Here is a 14,606-nt window from a genome sequence, read left to right on the forward strand (position 1 = left end):
ACCTTTATTATTACAACTTGTGTATAAATTATTATTATTATTATTATTATTATTATTATTGGCATTAGTATTAATACAATATTAGTATTATTAATAATGTGCCTGAATTCGTTCAGCCAGTGTCCTGCTTGTGTGCTATTTGTTATTGCCTCCAAAGGACTTTTTAATCAGATAAGAGGCATATTTAGGCATGATAATCCTTTTGGCTTCCCCGTGCGGTATGAGTCGGATGGAATAAATAACTTATAATCATAATTATAGAGACTGCCTATTGGACGGGTGCACAGCGGCTCGCTACATAAAAGCCGGTGTGCAGCCGCTGGGTTTGAGCAGAGAGAGCTGGGAGCGGCTGACGAAGAGAGGACGGAGCAGAGAGCTCAGATATGTGTGACCAGTGAGAGGAACACAGACTTGTTCTGAGACTGCACTGCGCGTCAAAGGCGCGTTTTCGTTTTTACGCATGTACGAAACATGTTAAAGAGTGTAGGCTAATAGATAGCAATAGATTGTTATTGTAAAGTCCACGTGAATTACTTACACTGAATTCCATATTGTATTCTCTTCAAGACAGCGGAGTCTTTAAGTGAACAGCAGACTCGACAGCGCGTGCGGCGGTCAAGCTTTTCTGAAACTTTCTATTGTTCACTTTACATTTGACATTGGGATATTTAACGTTGTCATGCAATGAATTAGGTTTATGCTCGGTAGTTTAAGTGTGACTTTTGGTCTTAAACAGCAAAATGGATGCTTTGTTCAATATCACCGATGCGTCAAATTGGACCAGCGGCTCCAACGACACCAGTAACGGGACCGTGAACTGGAACCAGTTTGTGCAGCCAGTCTGGAGAATTGTGCTCTGGGGCATTGCGTACAGCTGTATAGTGATCGTGTCCGTGGTAGGCAACCTTACGGTGATCTGGATTATTATTGCGCATAAACGCATGAGGACCGTCACCAATTATTTCCTGCTGAACCTGGCGTTCGCCGAAACCTTCATGTCCGCCTTCAACACCGTGATCAACTTCACCTACGCCGTGCACAACGATTGGTACTTCGGATTTGTCTACTGCCGCTTCCACAACTTCTTTCCGATCGCGGCTGTGTTTGCCAGCATCTACTCAATGACTGCCATCGCTCTGGACAGGTAAGCTGCGGGTTTCACTGTCCTGCTTTAAAAGCGCCCAATTTAACCACCCATTCATGATTGATCAAAAGTCTTCACCATTTTCTCCTAAATCATTCAAAGCAAAAATAAATGAATAGTATGTAGAGCTGCAAATATGATCTGGTTTGAGTCATTTTTTATAAAAAGAAAAATAAAAAGATTCTGACTCCATCTTGTTAGATGTGAATATTTTCTAGTCTCTTCACCCCTCAATGACATTAAATGAATTATCCTTGAGTTGTGGACAAAACAAGACATTTGAGGACATGATCGTGGGCTTTGGGGAACACTGATTGACATTTTCGGACATTTTATAGACCAAACAACTAATCGATTAATCGACAAAAATAACCGATACATTATTCCGCAATGGAAATTAATCAATAGTTGCAGCCCTAATATGTTATGTTACAGTGGTTGCAACTAAAACCCAAATTCAACAGGGATCTTCAGAAAGAACCAACATCCCATTACAACAAAAAGAAAGTCACTTCTTTATTGCATGGATTTTACCTATACAGTATACTTACTGTATGTCACAGACATTTATCAAACATTATGCAAAGTTTCAATAGGCTTTTTTTGCTTGCCATTATTGCAAGTGTTCTCTTTCACATCACACTGGGAAATAATCTTTGTTGCCTGTCCGATCCATACCTGGCAATCTTCTGCAGATGTGCCCATCATACCCAGCATTCATCGCGTCCGAGAGGGACTGATCATGCAGCTGGTAGCCATAAACTCTCCACCTCTATGAGGAAAATAATTACTGAAGAATGAAGAGAAAGGTGGAAGGAAAAGTGACAGTTAACCAGTCTGTGACTGGAAGAGAATGGTGAAATGCCACATTGTCCCATACAGGGACATAATATATTATAATATATAATATAATTATTTATTAATAAAACGTCATGACTTCCTAACCAATTTATTTTAATTCCCTCACACTCACACAATTGTTCAATACTCAACAGATTTCTACAAAAATAATTACTTCACAGAAAAAGCATGGTCTTCTTTAGTATTCACTAGGTTTATCACAAGAGCAGGCAACAGCAGAGGAAACCCTGCCACAATGTGTTTTCTATGCTACTAGTTTCAAGCATATAATTAGAATAACTGACAGCACCAAGAAGGGGGAGATAGTTTCACTAAGAATGTGTTTATTTTGCAAATGGCAATAAATCACTTTAATTACTTTTGTGTTATTAATAAATAACACTTATTAATAAATAACACTTCAAAACCAACAACGGTTTGCTATTTTGTACATTTTTTATGTAGTGGTCAATTTAGAGGTTTTGGTCAATTTTGCTTCCATGTCTTCGTTTACTCTAATGGCAAGAACACTTCCAAAATACACATTTAGATGTTTGTTTTAGACCTGTAACCCTCCATCTGTTTGCATCTGTAGATTTCTTCTAAATGAACCAAACAAGCTAATGTGCATATTTAAACATAACATTTCATGGGGGGAAAAAACTCTTATTTATTTATTTATTTCAGGTTTATTTAACAGGGACAATGCACACTAATAATACATATGAAAATGTAAAATGTGCCAGAATTAGCCAAAAGGCTATTTTACATCTGCTGTTCCAGTTAATGACTTGATGGAAGTCATTAACTGGGGAAGTTCTGTGGTGAAATGTTTAGTTTAAAAATTCTGTTTAACTTATTCACCTGTAGTGCCTTGTCAAATGTGTGCAAATTAGCGCATTTTAATTAATTAGTGCTTAATTTGCATATCAATGTGGCAATTGTGATGTTGAATTAGACACAAATTGTACTGTATTCACCTGTAGTGTCTCTATTAAGTACAGTAGGCTACATTAGTCTGTAGGGCCATGATGCCTTAGCTTAACCTTAGCTAACTTATTACATTTGCTAGTAGATCATGCATGTTAGCAAGACACAAGTTATCTATATTTGTTTTTTTGTTTTCTTGTCTTTTGGTTAATTAGCTGTAAACTTGAGGCACTGATAGCCTATTCTTTTGGTTCATCATCACCACTCACCTCCACACAAGCCAAGAAAAACACAGCTGGGGTAGGAGCTGCTCCTGCCTGCCTCTCTGTGTCTGACAGGTGGGATGGCGTTGGAACTCGACAAACTCTCATCTCCCGACCTGATATTTAGATTTTTTATTCAATAAATATATTTGTTTGACAGGGAAACTGTGCGCAAACAGGAATATATATATATATATATATATATATATATATATATATATATATATATATATATATATATATATATATATATATATTTCTCTTTTTTAAAGCACTGCAGAAAAAGGGGAAGCAAAAGGGCAGGTGCTGGAGCCCCGTTTGATGTCTATGTGTGAACGTGCCTGGTCCCATACAATATAGTCTGTACAAAATGTTCTGGATTTCGCCTTATTTGCCTGCTTTCCTCACCTGGCACAAGACTTAGAGGTTTTCAAGGAATAAAAATAGGCGCTCAGTGTTGTATGTCCCAATAGGAGTTGATGGATTTCTATTTCATTTTATTTGGCTGGACCTTGTTCTGGCAGGACCTGGATCCAGCCCTACAACCTCAAAACTCTGTTGCTTTGTCGCTGATCGGTTTGTCACTGATTGATGAAGTTCCACCATTGGTCAAAATGAGTGTGATGACCTCAGTGTTGCTGTTCCCCCGAATGTCCTTCCAAACTGTATTGGCAGGACACAGGCTTTTACCTCGCCCATCAATCAGCTGATTAACTTCCTATATACACGTTAGAGTTTTATTGCACGAGCAGGGCAGTGTGTGTGTGTCTGTGAACTCCTCCAACAAGTTCACACACGTATAGCCTCATACAGTACAGTAGTGTGTGTGTGTGTGTGTGTGTGTGTGTGTGTGTGTGTGTGTGTGTGTGTGTGCGCCTGCTCCTCTCTGTTGCTCTCTCTTCAGAAACAAATTAATGTGTGAAACAAGTAGGCCTGTGTAGTTTTGGGGGGGGAAAAAACAATCACAAACAGCAGTGACAAGAGGCTATTTCAAAATAAATATAGTGGATGGTCAGGTTTGGATATTTCATCATGTAAAATTTTGGGGGAGTTGAAACTCCAGGAGAACAGCAGGGAGAGGGGGTTGGCAAGTAGGGGATGCATATTTTATCATTTATCAGAATCAGATCATTTATATTGTATTTAATATAGCTTCTATATTGTGTATAATATAGCTTCTATATTGTTTATAATAGATTATCAGTGTATTTTCTTGCAAGAGTCGCTCGTGCCTCGCGGAAAAAAATAGACAATCGCTGCAACAGCACAATTGCTCAACATGGGCGCAGAGGAAGCGGGCAGCGTTTCAGCAGCCAGTGAAAGATAAACTACTCAAATAACATAAAGGAGTAGGCCTACACATTATGAAGAAATGAGAAATCATCTTTAAAATAGAACCATCTGAAAGTAGCACATGGAAACAATGCCAGCAGAACTTAAACGTACAACATTTGCCGCTAGGGGTCTCTCAATCAAAACAAAGGATGGTAAACACAAACATTTGATGACGTTGGGAAGTTGCGTGGAATTATGGGAGTTGTAGTTTTTATTGTTAAACACCATCGCCGATTAGAATGCATGTGTTCATGGATGAGTTTACCCATTCAAGTTCATTCACGTTACGTTTAGTAATGTTTATTCATGTCATTCTAATGAAATAGCTGCAGTTTCCCCAACATAATTACGTTTTTCTTGATTCGATTTGTATTGGTAGCTGACCAGTTAGTGAGCCAGCAAGCTAAAATTAGCCAGCAGCTAAAACCACACTATAACAATATATTTCACATGTCAATGTCACCTTTTGGAGTTTGTTCTAACGTTACTCAAGGAGGCTGAGAGACGGGTGTGGATGGTGATTGCCAGGGGAATCTTCGGGACGGCAAGGACGTTCAATGGCCGTTGTGCAGCAGCAGAATATCTCCCAGCTGCCCGGAATTATCTCCCCCTTCACTTTGCTGTAATCTTAACTAGTCGTTTTGGTGCTTAACCTACCTTTTGTCAGGTTGATTTAGCTAACTGTAAAGACAGCTAAACGCGAAGGGGGGAGAAATTTGGCAGGGAGGAGATTTTCGGCACTAACGGAGATGTAGCTAACCTTATGGATGCTGTTCTGACTCAGGTGCCTGGGTCTGATATGGTCTGTTTCCCGACGCTTCATTAAACTGCTGTTAGCGTCGTTAGCACCTGGCACTGGAGTTAAGTGCTGGCCGGGTTCGAATTGCTGTAATGATAGTGGCTTGCTGCTAGCTGGCTGGGGGCTATAGTAACTATATGTCCCGGGGCTGTTGTCAGCTGTTATCCCGACTAAATTAGCATTAGATTACTCGTCTATCTATACAGCTAATGTTAACGTTACTGGTGAATTTATTTGTGGGTTAGCCCAGTGCTGTTAACCGTGGTCAAAACAATCATACTAAAAATAACTTGATGAAATAACTTATGAGCGTGTTGAATGATGTTGTAACCTCATAATGTTACCCACCAAGCATTAACATTAACGTTAGCTACTTGTCAAACAGCACATTGTAGTAGTAACATTAAGCTGGATTGATATTGAAATGTATCAATAAATAAGGTATCTGCTGTGTTGCAAAGTGGCATGCAATTAATCACAAAATGATGCTGTGTGGCAAAAAAAGCAGTATTACGGTTACTAGTATTTCTTTCTGTGACATTGTATGATTTACAATGACTCTCGAACGTATCATCTGGGTGCCCGTGTTTTGATGGAAGTTACTAGAGGGTGAAAGGTTATAGGAGGCCACTGACAGGCGACTAAAGGAAACGTACTGTGTCAAAAATAAAATAAAACTTTGGTGGAAACATTTGGGATAGTGTAAAAACACAACTCAAAAAAATATATAACATATAGTATATATATATATATATATGGTATAGTCGGGTTTTTTTTACATTTTAATGCAAAATTTTTACATATTGTACCTTTAAGGTTCACTTTCAGTTTCCAGTGGAAATTATATGTTGTTTGTAGAGCAGCGACAGTAATGTTTACAACAGTAAAGTCACTATATACACTCAGTGAAGTTTAGAAAGAATGAACATTCAAGAGATTTATTTGTCACAGTCATCAGTAAGTATCAGTCATTCATCCTGTCCTCTGACCTCCTCCCTTCGATGATGTCACGTCATTGACGTGCATAATAATTAGCCATGTGGATTTACCGCTGAAAGAGTGAGGTGGTGGCCGGGTTGGCTCAGTTGGTAGAGCAGGTGACCATATACATAGAGGTTTATGCCTCGACGCAGAGGTCCAGGCTTCTAGTCCGACCTGTGATGATTTCCTGCATGTCTTCCCCCCTCTCTCCCCTTTCTCACCTAACTGTCAGGTCCATTAAAGGCGGAAAAGCCCAAAAAGATAATCTTAAAAAAAAAAAAGAAAAAAAAAGAAAGCGGGAGGTGAAGCTGGTATGTCTCAGCCAGCAGCTAAGTTAACAAGAATTTCACAAAATTTTAAGATACATGGCAAACTTGGAAAAACTGTTAGACTTCATACACACAGCTTTTGGTTTAGCTTGTGGAGCTAGCCACTGTGCGTATCTGTGTGGTGTTAAACATAATGGCTGGGAGACTGCAGCAGAGCAGATTAAAATATGTTTAGTCTATATCGACGGTGTTTTATTAACGGCAGAGATCTTCAAGAAGGGGTCCGGGACCCCCAGCGGGTCCTCAGAGTCACTGCAAGGGGCCTCCAAATTATTGTCAATTTTTAAAAGTTTAAAAAAAAAATTAAAATGTCTTAACATGAATCCAACTTATTATTGGCACATATAAATCCCCACTGATGATAGGCTTACTGGCCTATAGTTAAGGTAGTCACTAAGATAGCCATCCACAGATACAGTTAATCCTAGGGATTCACTGTGCCACATATATGTTTAAGATTAAAAGATGATTTATAAAATCATGCCAACAATTATTTTAATAGCTTAGTATTCTATGCAAAAAATATATATTTATAAAGGCTTTAGGCCGCCCTAAACATTATTGTTTTAATATGCAACTTCATTTTATACAATATATGTAGTAGGGGGTCCCTGCTCCGTCTCTCTTTCAGTTAAGGGGTCCTTGGTTTAAAAAACGTTGAAGACCCCTGATTTACGGGATTGTTCTGGTGCCGCCGGACGTTCTGCTGGATGTCCCTCATTTTCGGCTAGATGTCCCTCACTTTCCCCTTTCTTTGTGTTGGCATTCTAACTCCGGTCGATTAGTGATACATCCTCTGAGCTAGAACCGACAATCAAATTATATTTATCTTTTTTTTTAGTAAAATTGTCATTGCACACTTGACAGCCATTTTAATTCCAGAGCTCGCCTCCCTTCATAATCATGTTCCACCAAAACAAGTTCCTTCCCGAGGCTATTTTGCAGAGGCACCGTTGCTATGTCCGGCCAAGACGATTGTGATTGGTTTAAAGAAATGCCAATGAATCAGAGCATGTTTTTCTCCTATCCAGGAATGTTGTGTTGACTAGCCAGACCTTCCTCTGCAGCGCTGTGGGGGGGACTAATGCTTGTTGAACAGGTGTATTGATAAAGTATTGGCTTTTTATGTCTGTGAAGGTTCTCAGTCATTCAGGTCATTGTTATCCAAGGAAGGGTTCAAATCAATTGCAACTAGACTTGGTTAAAGGTGCTTCGAAGATGTTCTGCACTCATCTGAGAGATCTTTTCAGTTCTGATCATCTTGAGAACGACACCACAGAGGTTAAATAGCTGGGTTTCCTTACTATTCAGTTGGAACTGAAGAAGTCTCTCTTGATTTGAACACTTCTTGGATTTTGGCTTTTTACTCAAGGAGGTTTTATTGTACTTAGGCTACAGTAATGGTACGTGTCCATATAGGCGTTGTTTTCACGGCTGGGATCGCCCCGCTTCCCAGCATTGCAGGTTAGTGGGCTTGCCACCAGCCGTTATCAGTCTGTCTTCACTGATTACTGTCAAGCAAAGAAAAGAGGCTACACCCTTATACAAGCCCGATGGCTGCATCTGTTTGGACAAATGCATCACATGGGGCTGTCTGCTTCCAGATTTCAAAACGGACTATAATGGTGGCTGGTTTGGAAAACAATCCCCTTATTTTATGAAAATAGTTCACCGAAACGTGTTTCTGAAAACGTTTTATGAGAAATAGGCTATGCAGTTGCTGTATCTGTCTTCATTTCAGATCGACAACGGTCATTTAAAAGATTTCCGTCAGCTTTTGAGAGGCGTCGAGTCTATCTGCCTGCTCCTAATTTGCATAAAGTTGCCTGGATTCAACTTCTTCTCCAAAGTGACGACACTACCAAAATGCATTGCACGGTCGCTCCCATAGAAATTAATGGGAAGCATGGAAATGACGCTGACAATGGACACGTATTATGACGAGTAGTTGTCTCCTCCGCGGCGCCTCTGATCTACTGTCCGCTGACTTCGCTCCGTGTGTATGTGTGTGTGTACTGTATTTGTGTGTGTATGTTTATGTGTGTATGTGGTGGAGCTCTGCCCTGATCCAGAACAGCGGAAAGGCTACAGTGTGATGATGCATACTACAGTTTTAGCTTGGGGGCTCGTTTAATACCGGGTTTCGGTACCCATCCTTAAACCTACATTGTGTAATTTTTTTAGTTGATTCTTAGCAAAAACCCCTTTGTTCTTTCACAAATATGTGCTCATTCATGTGTAATTACTTCCTCCAACTAATCAAAGTATTCTCGTAAGCGTAGAATCTGCCTTTCAGAATCATTTAGAATACATACGAGCGACTCGCTCGAATGATGGCAGCCATGTAGCACCTCCATCTTTAAAATACATTAGCCAAAGAGGGACATACCTCCGCATTTTGCCCTCTTACACCTATTGGCACCGTGACGAATGCAAGGGGGAGATTACTCGCCAGGGAAGCAAAAAGGAGAATTAAAACGACAACGCAACAGGCAAAGCAACAAGACCAAAGTTAATATTGAAGTAGCTAGAACAAACGATGGAGAGAGCTAATTTCGGGTTCGGCCACCGTAGGAGTTAAAACATGCTTGGAATGGGAAGAGGTAGAAAGTAATATTCAGTTGGTTGTCATATACAATTTCACCGCTAGATGGGAGAAATTCTTACACAATGTAGCTCGACTATGTACGGTCAGCACTGCTACAGATGAATATGTAATATCTACATTCACATTATAGACACCACCGCTGACTATCCCTGTAACAATTTGGCCACAATTAAGCACATTGACCATACATGGTCCAGCCATATACTAGGTTCTAATGTAGTCTTGTTTATTTTAATTTTTAGATGTAGACGTAGCAGAATGTAGCAAATAGCAGTCTGATTTATAGTTATGTTGTGTGTTAGGTTTTTGAGTATAAATTAAACCGATTTTACAATAGTGTGTAAACATACTAACACAGAGATGTTTGGAGTAGGGCTGCAACAACGAATCGATAAAATCCATAAAATTCGATTATTAAAAAAGTTGGCAACGAATTTCATTATCGATTCGTTGTGTTGCACGACACGCCACTCAGTCGCGGAGATAAAAGCAATTGAGTTGAGTGCCGTGCGGAGCGGTGTGGAGCGGCGCGGAGCGAAAGAAAAGAAAAAATTGCAGAGCGGGGGTAGAGGAAATACGGAGAGAGACCGGAGAGACCCTTAACGTTGTTTTGAAACACATTGGCGGAGGCAGAGAAATCAGTATGACCTAAGTCACCCAACGTGTGGGAGCATTTCACACTAAATAAATTGAAAACGTGTTAATTGCAAGATAAGCAAAAGCGACACGGCATGGCACAGGCGCACCACGGTGATGATTCAGCACCTAAAACATAAACATGTTGGAGTCCTTGATGAGGAGGAAGGGAGTTCAACAGCAGGGTAAAGTCACTACAGAATCCTACTTTTGTTCCGTTTTGAAGTGAGGAACGTAACGTCCCTCCAGTGGTGCTGGTATTTACTCGTTATCCAGCTTGACTAGCATGACAAGCTAGCGTTAGCTCGTTAATAACAGTAGTAAAGCAAGACTAAAGACACGTTTTTATTCACTCGCCTTTTTTGGCCCATTCATTTTTCAATCTTTTGTTATGTATATATTCTGTGCTTTGTCCCATATCAGTTATTGTTGACAAATATATTTGTGTGTGTTGTACTTTTTAATTTCATTTTAAAGTTCTTTCATAGCACTTGGTCATCTTAAGCTGTGTTTAAATGTGGTGTACAAATGAACTTAACTTGCACTTACTACAATGATGGTAATAATTTAATGAATAAGCTTCAAGTGAACGTGTATGTGTGTGTGTGTGTGTGTGTGTGTGTGTGTGTGTGTGTGTGTGTGTGTGTGTTTGTGTGTGTTGTCTGTATCTGCTCTTTGGGTTACTTACCTTTACACAACTATTAACTAAAACAACAAGTATGTATGTAAGTATGTATTGAGTTGATGTAAATTAATGCTTTTTTGTGTTTTTATCCGATTCATTGATTAATCGAAAAAATAATCGACAGATTAATCGATTATTAAAATAATCGTTAGTTGCAGCCCTAGTTTGGAGGACTGTGTGGAGTATCTTGTAAAAGTAAACTCAGTATTGAGAAATGAGTCTTACTGCTATTAAAAATAACTCTAATGTGTAGCTTTATTTTCTCCCACTGAGGACCTCTTCTTATTGTCATATCTTGAAGGGAGCTGTGTGTAGCTTGGTGAGTGGAAGAATCCACCAACACAGTCGAGGTTAATGGTTCAATGCCCTCTGGATCAAGTCTGAGTAAAAATAAAGCCTTGGCTAAAAGCAGGCAATCATTGTACATACTGTACTGTAGGCTAGGTTTTATCTGCCCACGACAGACTCTATACGGTAGTGACTCTGCTGGGAATATATGGAGTTTGGGAGGGTAATATATTGAAATCTAAGGTTTCCTCTCAATGAACATTCATGTGTGAAGGAACCCTATTTATCAATGGTAACAGCTCCTTATGAAAATGAAGCTGAATGTAAATGAGTTGCATAAAGATTACTGTGCTGCTGTGTGCATGTGTGTGAGTGCCTAAATATGGGTGTATGTGTGTGTGTGTGTGTGTGTGTCTGTGTCTGCCGGTGCTTGTTCATGTGTTTCTGCATGTGCATCTGTCTGTATGTGGTGTGTATATACTGTATGGCGTCAGGTTTATGTCATATCTCGTGAGCACAATAAAACATGCTCATGAGCAAATTACATAATTTCACACGCGCTGATATTACTCTTTGCGCACCAGTTCAACAATCGAGAGTTACAGGCAGCTGCGAGCGTGAAACAAACCATAGGTAGAAGGAAAGAATGGCACCTGTGTGTATTGACTAAGCACCACGCGCACAGAGCAGCCACCACACGCCCGCCAGTGTCGGCTTTGCAAGCGCTGTAGGGCATATACGCTGTAGCAGTTAAACTCTGCTCTCAAAGTTGATTTCTGCTCGCTTGAATGAAACTGAATTTCTCTCTCCTCCTTAGTTTACTCTGATTCTCCACTGTGTTGCGTTCCGGCTGCGCCGCTGTTTTGTTCTGTTCTCCGTCACGCGCCATACCACACCGGGAGCGTCTTAGAAGCGGAGCGTCTTGCTGCCTGACTCACAGATTATATTGACTCTACAAGTACTTTACAGAACAATCACATGTTTATTAAGCTAGTATCTACCTTCCACTCCAAGCACTCCTGCAATTAAACTCCATGCCTTCTCTTTTCTGCTGTTGTCCTGATAAAAAAGATCTGTGATGTGGTATTATGTTTTTCCACCTCCAAGATGAATCTCTTGTTGTCCGTGGTGTTGTAAAGGAGATATAAACTATATTTGGGAGGGTGCTTTGGTAAACTGACTGGATACTCTCTCGCTGTTTCACTACCTGTCTGGCTGTCCGAACGGCCCACGTGAAAATAGACCTGGTGTGTATCTTTAGCGGAGCAGAGAGCCGCTTCACGCATGCTTCTGGGATTCTCCAAGTGTCATAGTCTTCTGGGATGTGTCTCTCATCTGTTCTGTTGTTTGGATATGTGCGATGCTTTTGAAATGTCCGTAAATCCTTGCTGATGTTTGAAGCCATGCCTCTAACATTAGAGCTAACATTAGCCTTAGCTAACATGGCTGTGAGCCTGGCCAGCCAGTCTGATTATTCCAGAAATAACGTTTCATGACATGGTGTATGATTTAAAGGGATACTTCACCGATTCGCATTAAGCTTTGTATCAGAAACCCGGTAGAATTTTTGAATGACCGTGCTTCCCTCCCTTATGTCCCCCTGAGACGAGAGATCTCTGTATTGTGTGTCTGGAAAAAAACCTCTGATCGTCATTTTGCGTCATCTGAGGCTTTCTCGGCCAGATGCTATAGACTACAGCCAGCTAGTTCCACATGTTTTCAACCCGCCCATAGGGGGTGGGACTGTCACTACCCGATGCGAGTCGAGTGTCAGCCATCTTTAACCATCAGTTTGCGGCAGCTTGTTTAAAGCTAGAGATGCATTCGATTAGCATGAAAACAGATCCCAGAGAACGGTCGACTCAGTACACATATGTTATTAACCCCTAGGTTCATTTTGCGCCAGAATTGTCCTTTAAATTGGTGCGCGAAGAGTAATATCGGGTGTGAAATTATGTTATTTGCTCAATATGTTACTATATTGTGTGAACAGTTAACTTCGTTTCATATTGTATGTGGCGTTTTCTTTTGCAGGGTGTAAATGTTTCACCAAAACAGGTCCTTGTCGAGGTCCCCCCCAAGACAATTGTGATTGGTTTAAAGAAATGCAAACAACCCAGAGCGTTTTGTCCAATCCTGGAATGTACGTGTAATGTAGCCAGACCTTACTCCACAGCGCTGTGGAGATAGGTGTGACAATGCAAGACTAGTCATAACTGAAAAAGTACATGGATAAATAAATCTCGGAATATATAGACTATAGAATATAGAGAAAAAAAAGTGCAGCACAATTTAGTAAAAAAGACATTTACAATGTTAAATAGTACATTAACAGTATAAAACTGTCGTCCAAAAGCAACACCTGTGCCTCCCCTCGAAACTGAAGCCTTGCATACTGTACACATTGCCGTTTTACCCGTTGGGATTTTACAGTGTCAAATGTTGCTAAATTGCTGACATCTTACTAGCTCTGACTAACATACACCAGAAACATTTGCTTTGTAGGCTACTGTTATAGAGCGGCGGTTTGGTCTGTATCAGCAGTTTAGGCAAAATCAACACTTCCGATACATGTATTGGTAATGGAACAACTCTAAAATCAGCTAAAGTGTGTGTGTGTGTGTGTGTGTGTGTGTGTGCATCCATGTGTTTGCATTCATGCATTCATTCGTAATTGTACACATAAAGCTGTATCTATCCTGCCTGAAGTGTATCAAGTCAGGTGATAATGGTATATCTCTCTTTCAGCTTAAGTTAAACCTTTAGAACTAGAGGAAGTCAGAAAGAAAACACAGATTAAGATGTAAAAATGGCGTTACTTTCCCCTGACCTGTGTCCATGCAACACAAATATGTGATCAAAAACCTGATAGAGAAACAATTAATTCACACTGACAGCATCATTACCATTTTCTGGCTGTGGTGAGAAAAGGTATTTCAGAATTTCTGAAAATCTCAATTCACCCACTGCGACCCATCCCTCCGCAACCATCTCTCACTGCCGTTTAGGCACCAGTTAATATTTCATTTCTTAATTTCATTCACCACCTCCTGTGCGAGCTGAAGAGCCCCCATTAGTTACATGAAATATTTTTTGCCAAATAGAGCAAATCTGCAGGATCTCATCATGGGGGATAGAGCACTGTGCTGCAGATGATATATTTTTTTGCAGCTCCATCATTGCTACAATCATTCCTGTGGTGTTCTTGCACTAAGCAACCCATAGATCTGCTGAGCAGCTTCCTCAAGATCTCTTTCTTGCTAAAAGGGCTACTGAAGGTTTTAAATATCTGGGAATCCTTGCTACCAACTCATTCCAAGAGCTTTTTGCCAAAGATTTCAGCCTGCTTTTAGATCGGTGTAAATCAGATTTTCTTTCACTAGTGGGGCGGGTCAACCTGGTGAAAATGGTGGTACTGCCCAACTTTCTTTATGCCTTCCAACACATTCCCTTACTTATAAGTAAGTCATTTTTCTCTTCTCTAGACCAGTTAACACACACTTTTTATGGTGCGGTGGGCATGCACGCATTAGGAGAACTAGTCCTCCAACTCCCTAGGTGTAAGGGAGGACTAGCTTTGCCAAACCTTCGTCACTACTACTGGGCCTGCAACATTAGTAGACTTTCATTCTGGAACACAAATAAAGTACAGAGCAATCAGCCTCAGTGGGCCCATATAGAAACTTCCTCCTCGCATCTCTCACTTTAGTCGGTGGTCTGCTCCCAATTGCCACTTCCAATTAAGCAATTCTCTTTGAATCCGTTAGT

At 40.4% G+C, this 14,606-nt stretch overlaps 1 protein-coding gene across 1 annotated transcript in view; it reads left to right on the forward strand.

Moving 5' to 3' along the window:
- The first annotated feature begins 344 nt into the window (after nt 1-344).
- tacr1a (tachykinin receptor 1a) overlaps nt 345-14,606 on the forward strand; it is a 98,549-nt gene continuing 84,287 nt past the window's right edge. Inside the window, exon 1 of the mRNA XM_031296555.2 lies at nt 345-1,144. Within this exon, the coding sequence (XP_031152415.1) occupies nt 741-1,144 (404 nt within the window). The 5' untranslated portion in view covers nt 345-740. The remainder of the gene's footprint in view (nt 1,145-14,606) is intronic.

The sequence above is a fragment of the Sander lucioperca genome, chromosome 2 (assembly GCF_008315115.2).
Source record: "Sander lucioperca isolate FBNREF2018 chromosome 2, SLUC_FBN_1.2, whole genome shotgun sequence".
Taxonomy (NCBI): Eukaryota; Metazoa; Chordata; class Actinopteri; order Perciformes; family Percidae; genus Sander; species Sander lucioperca.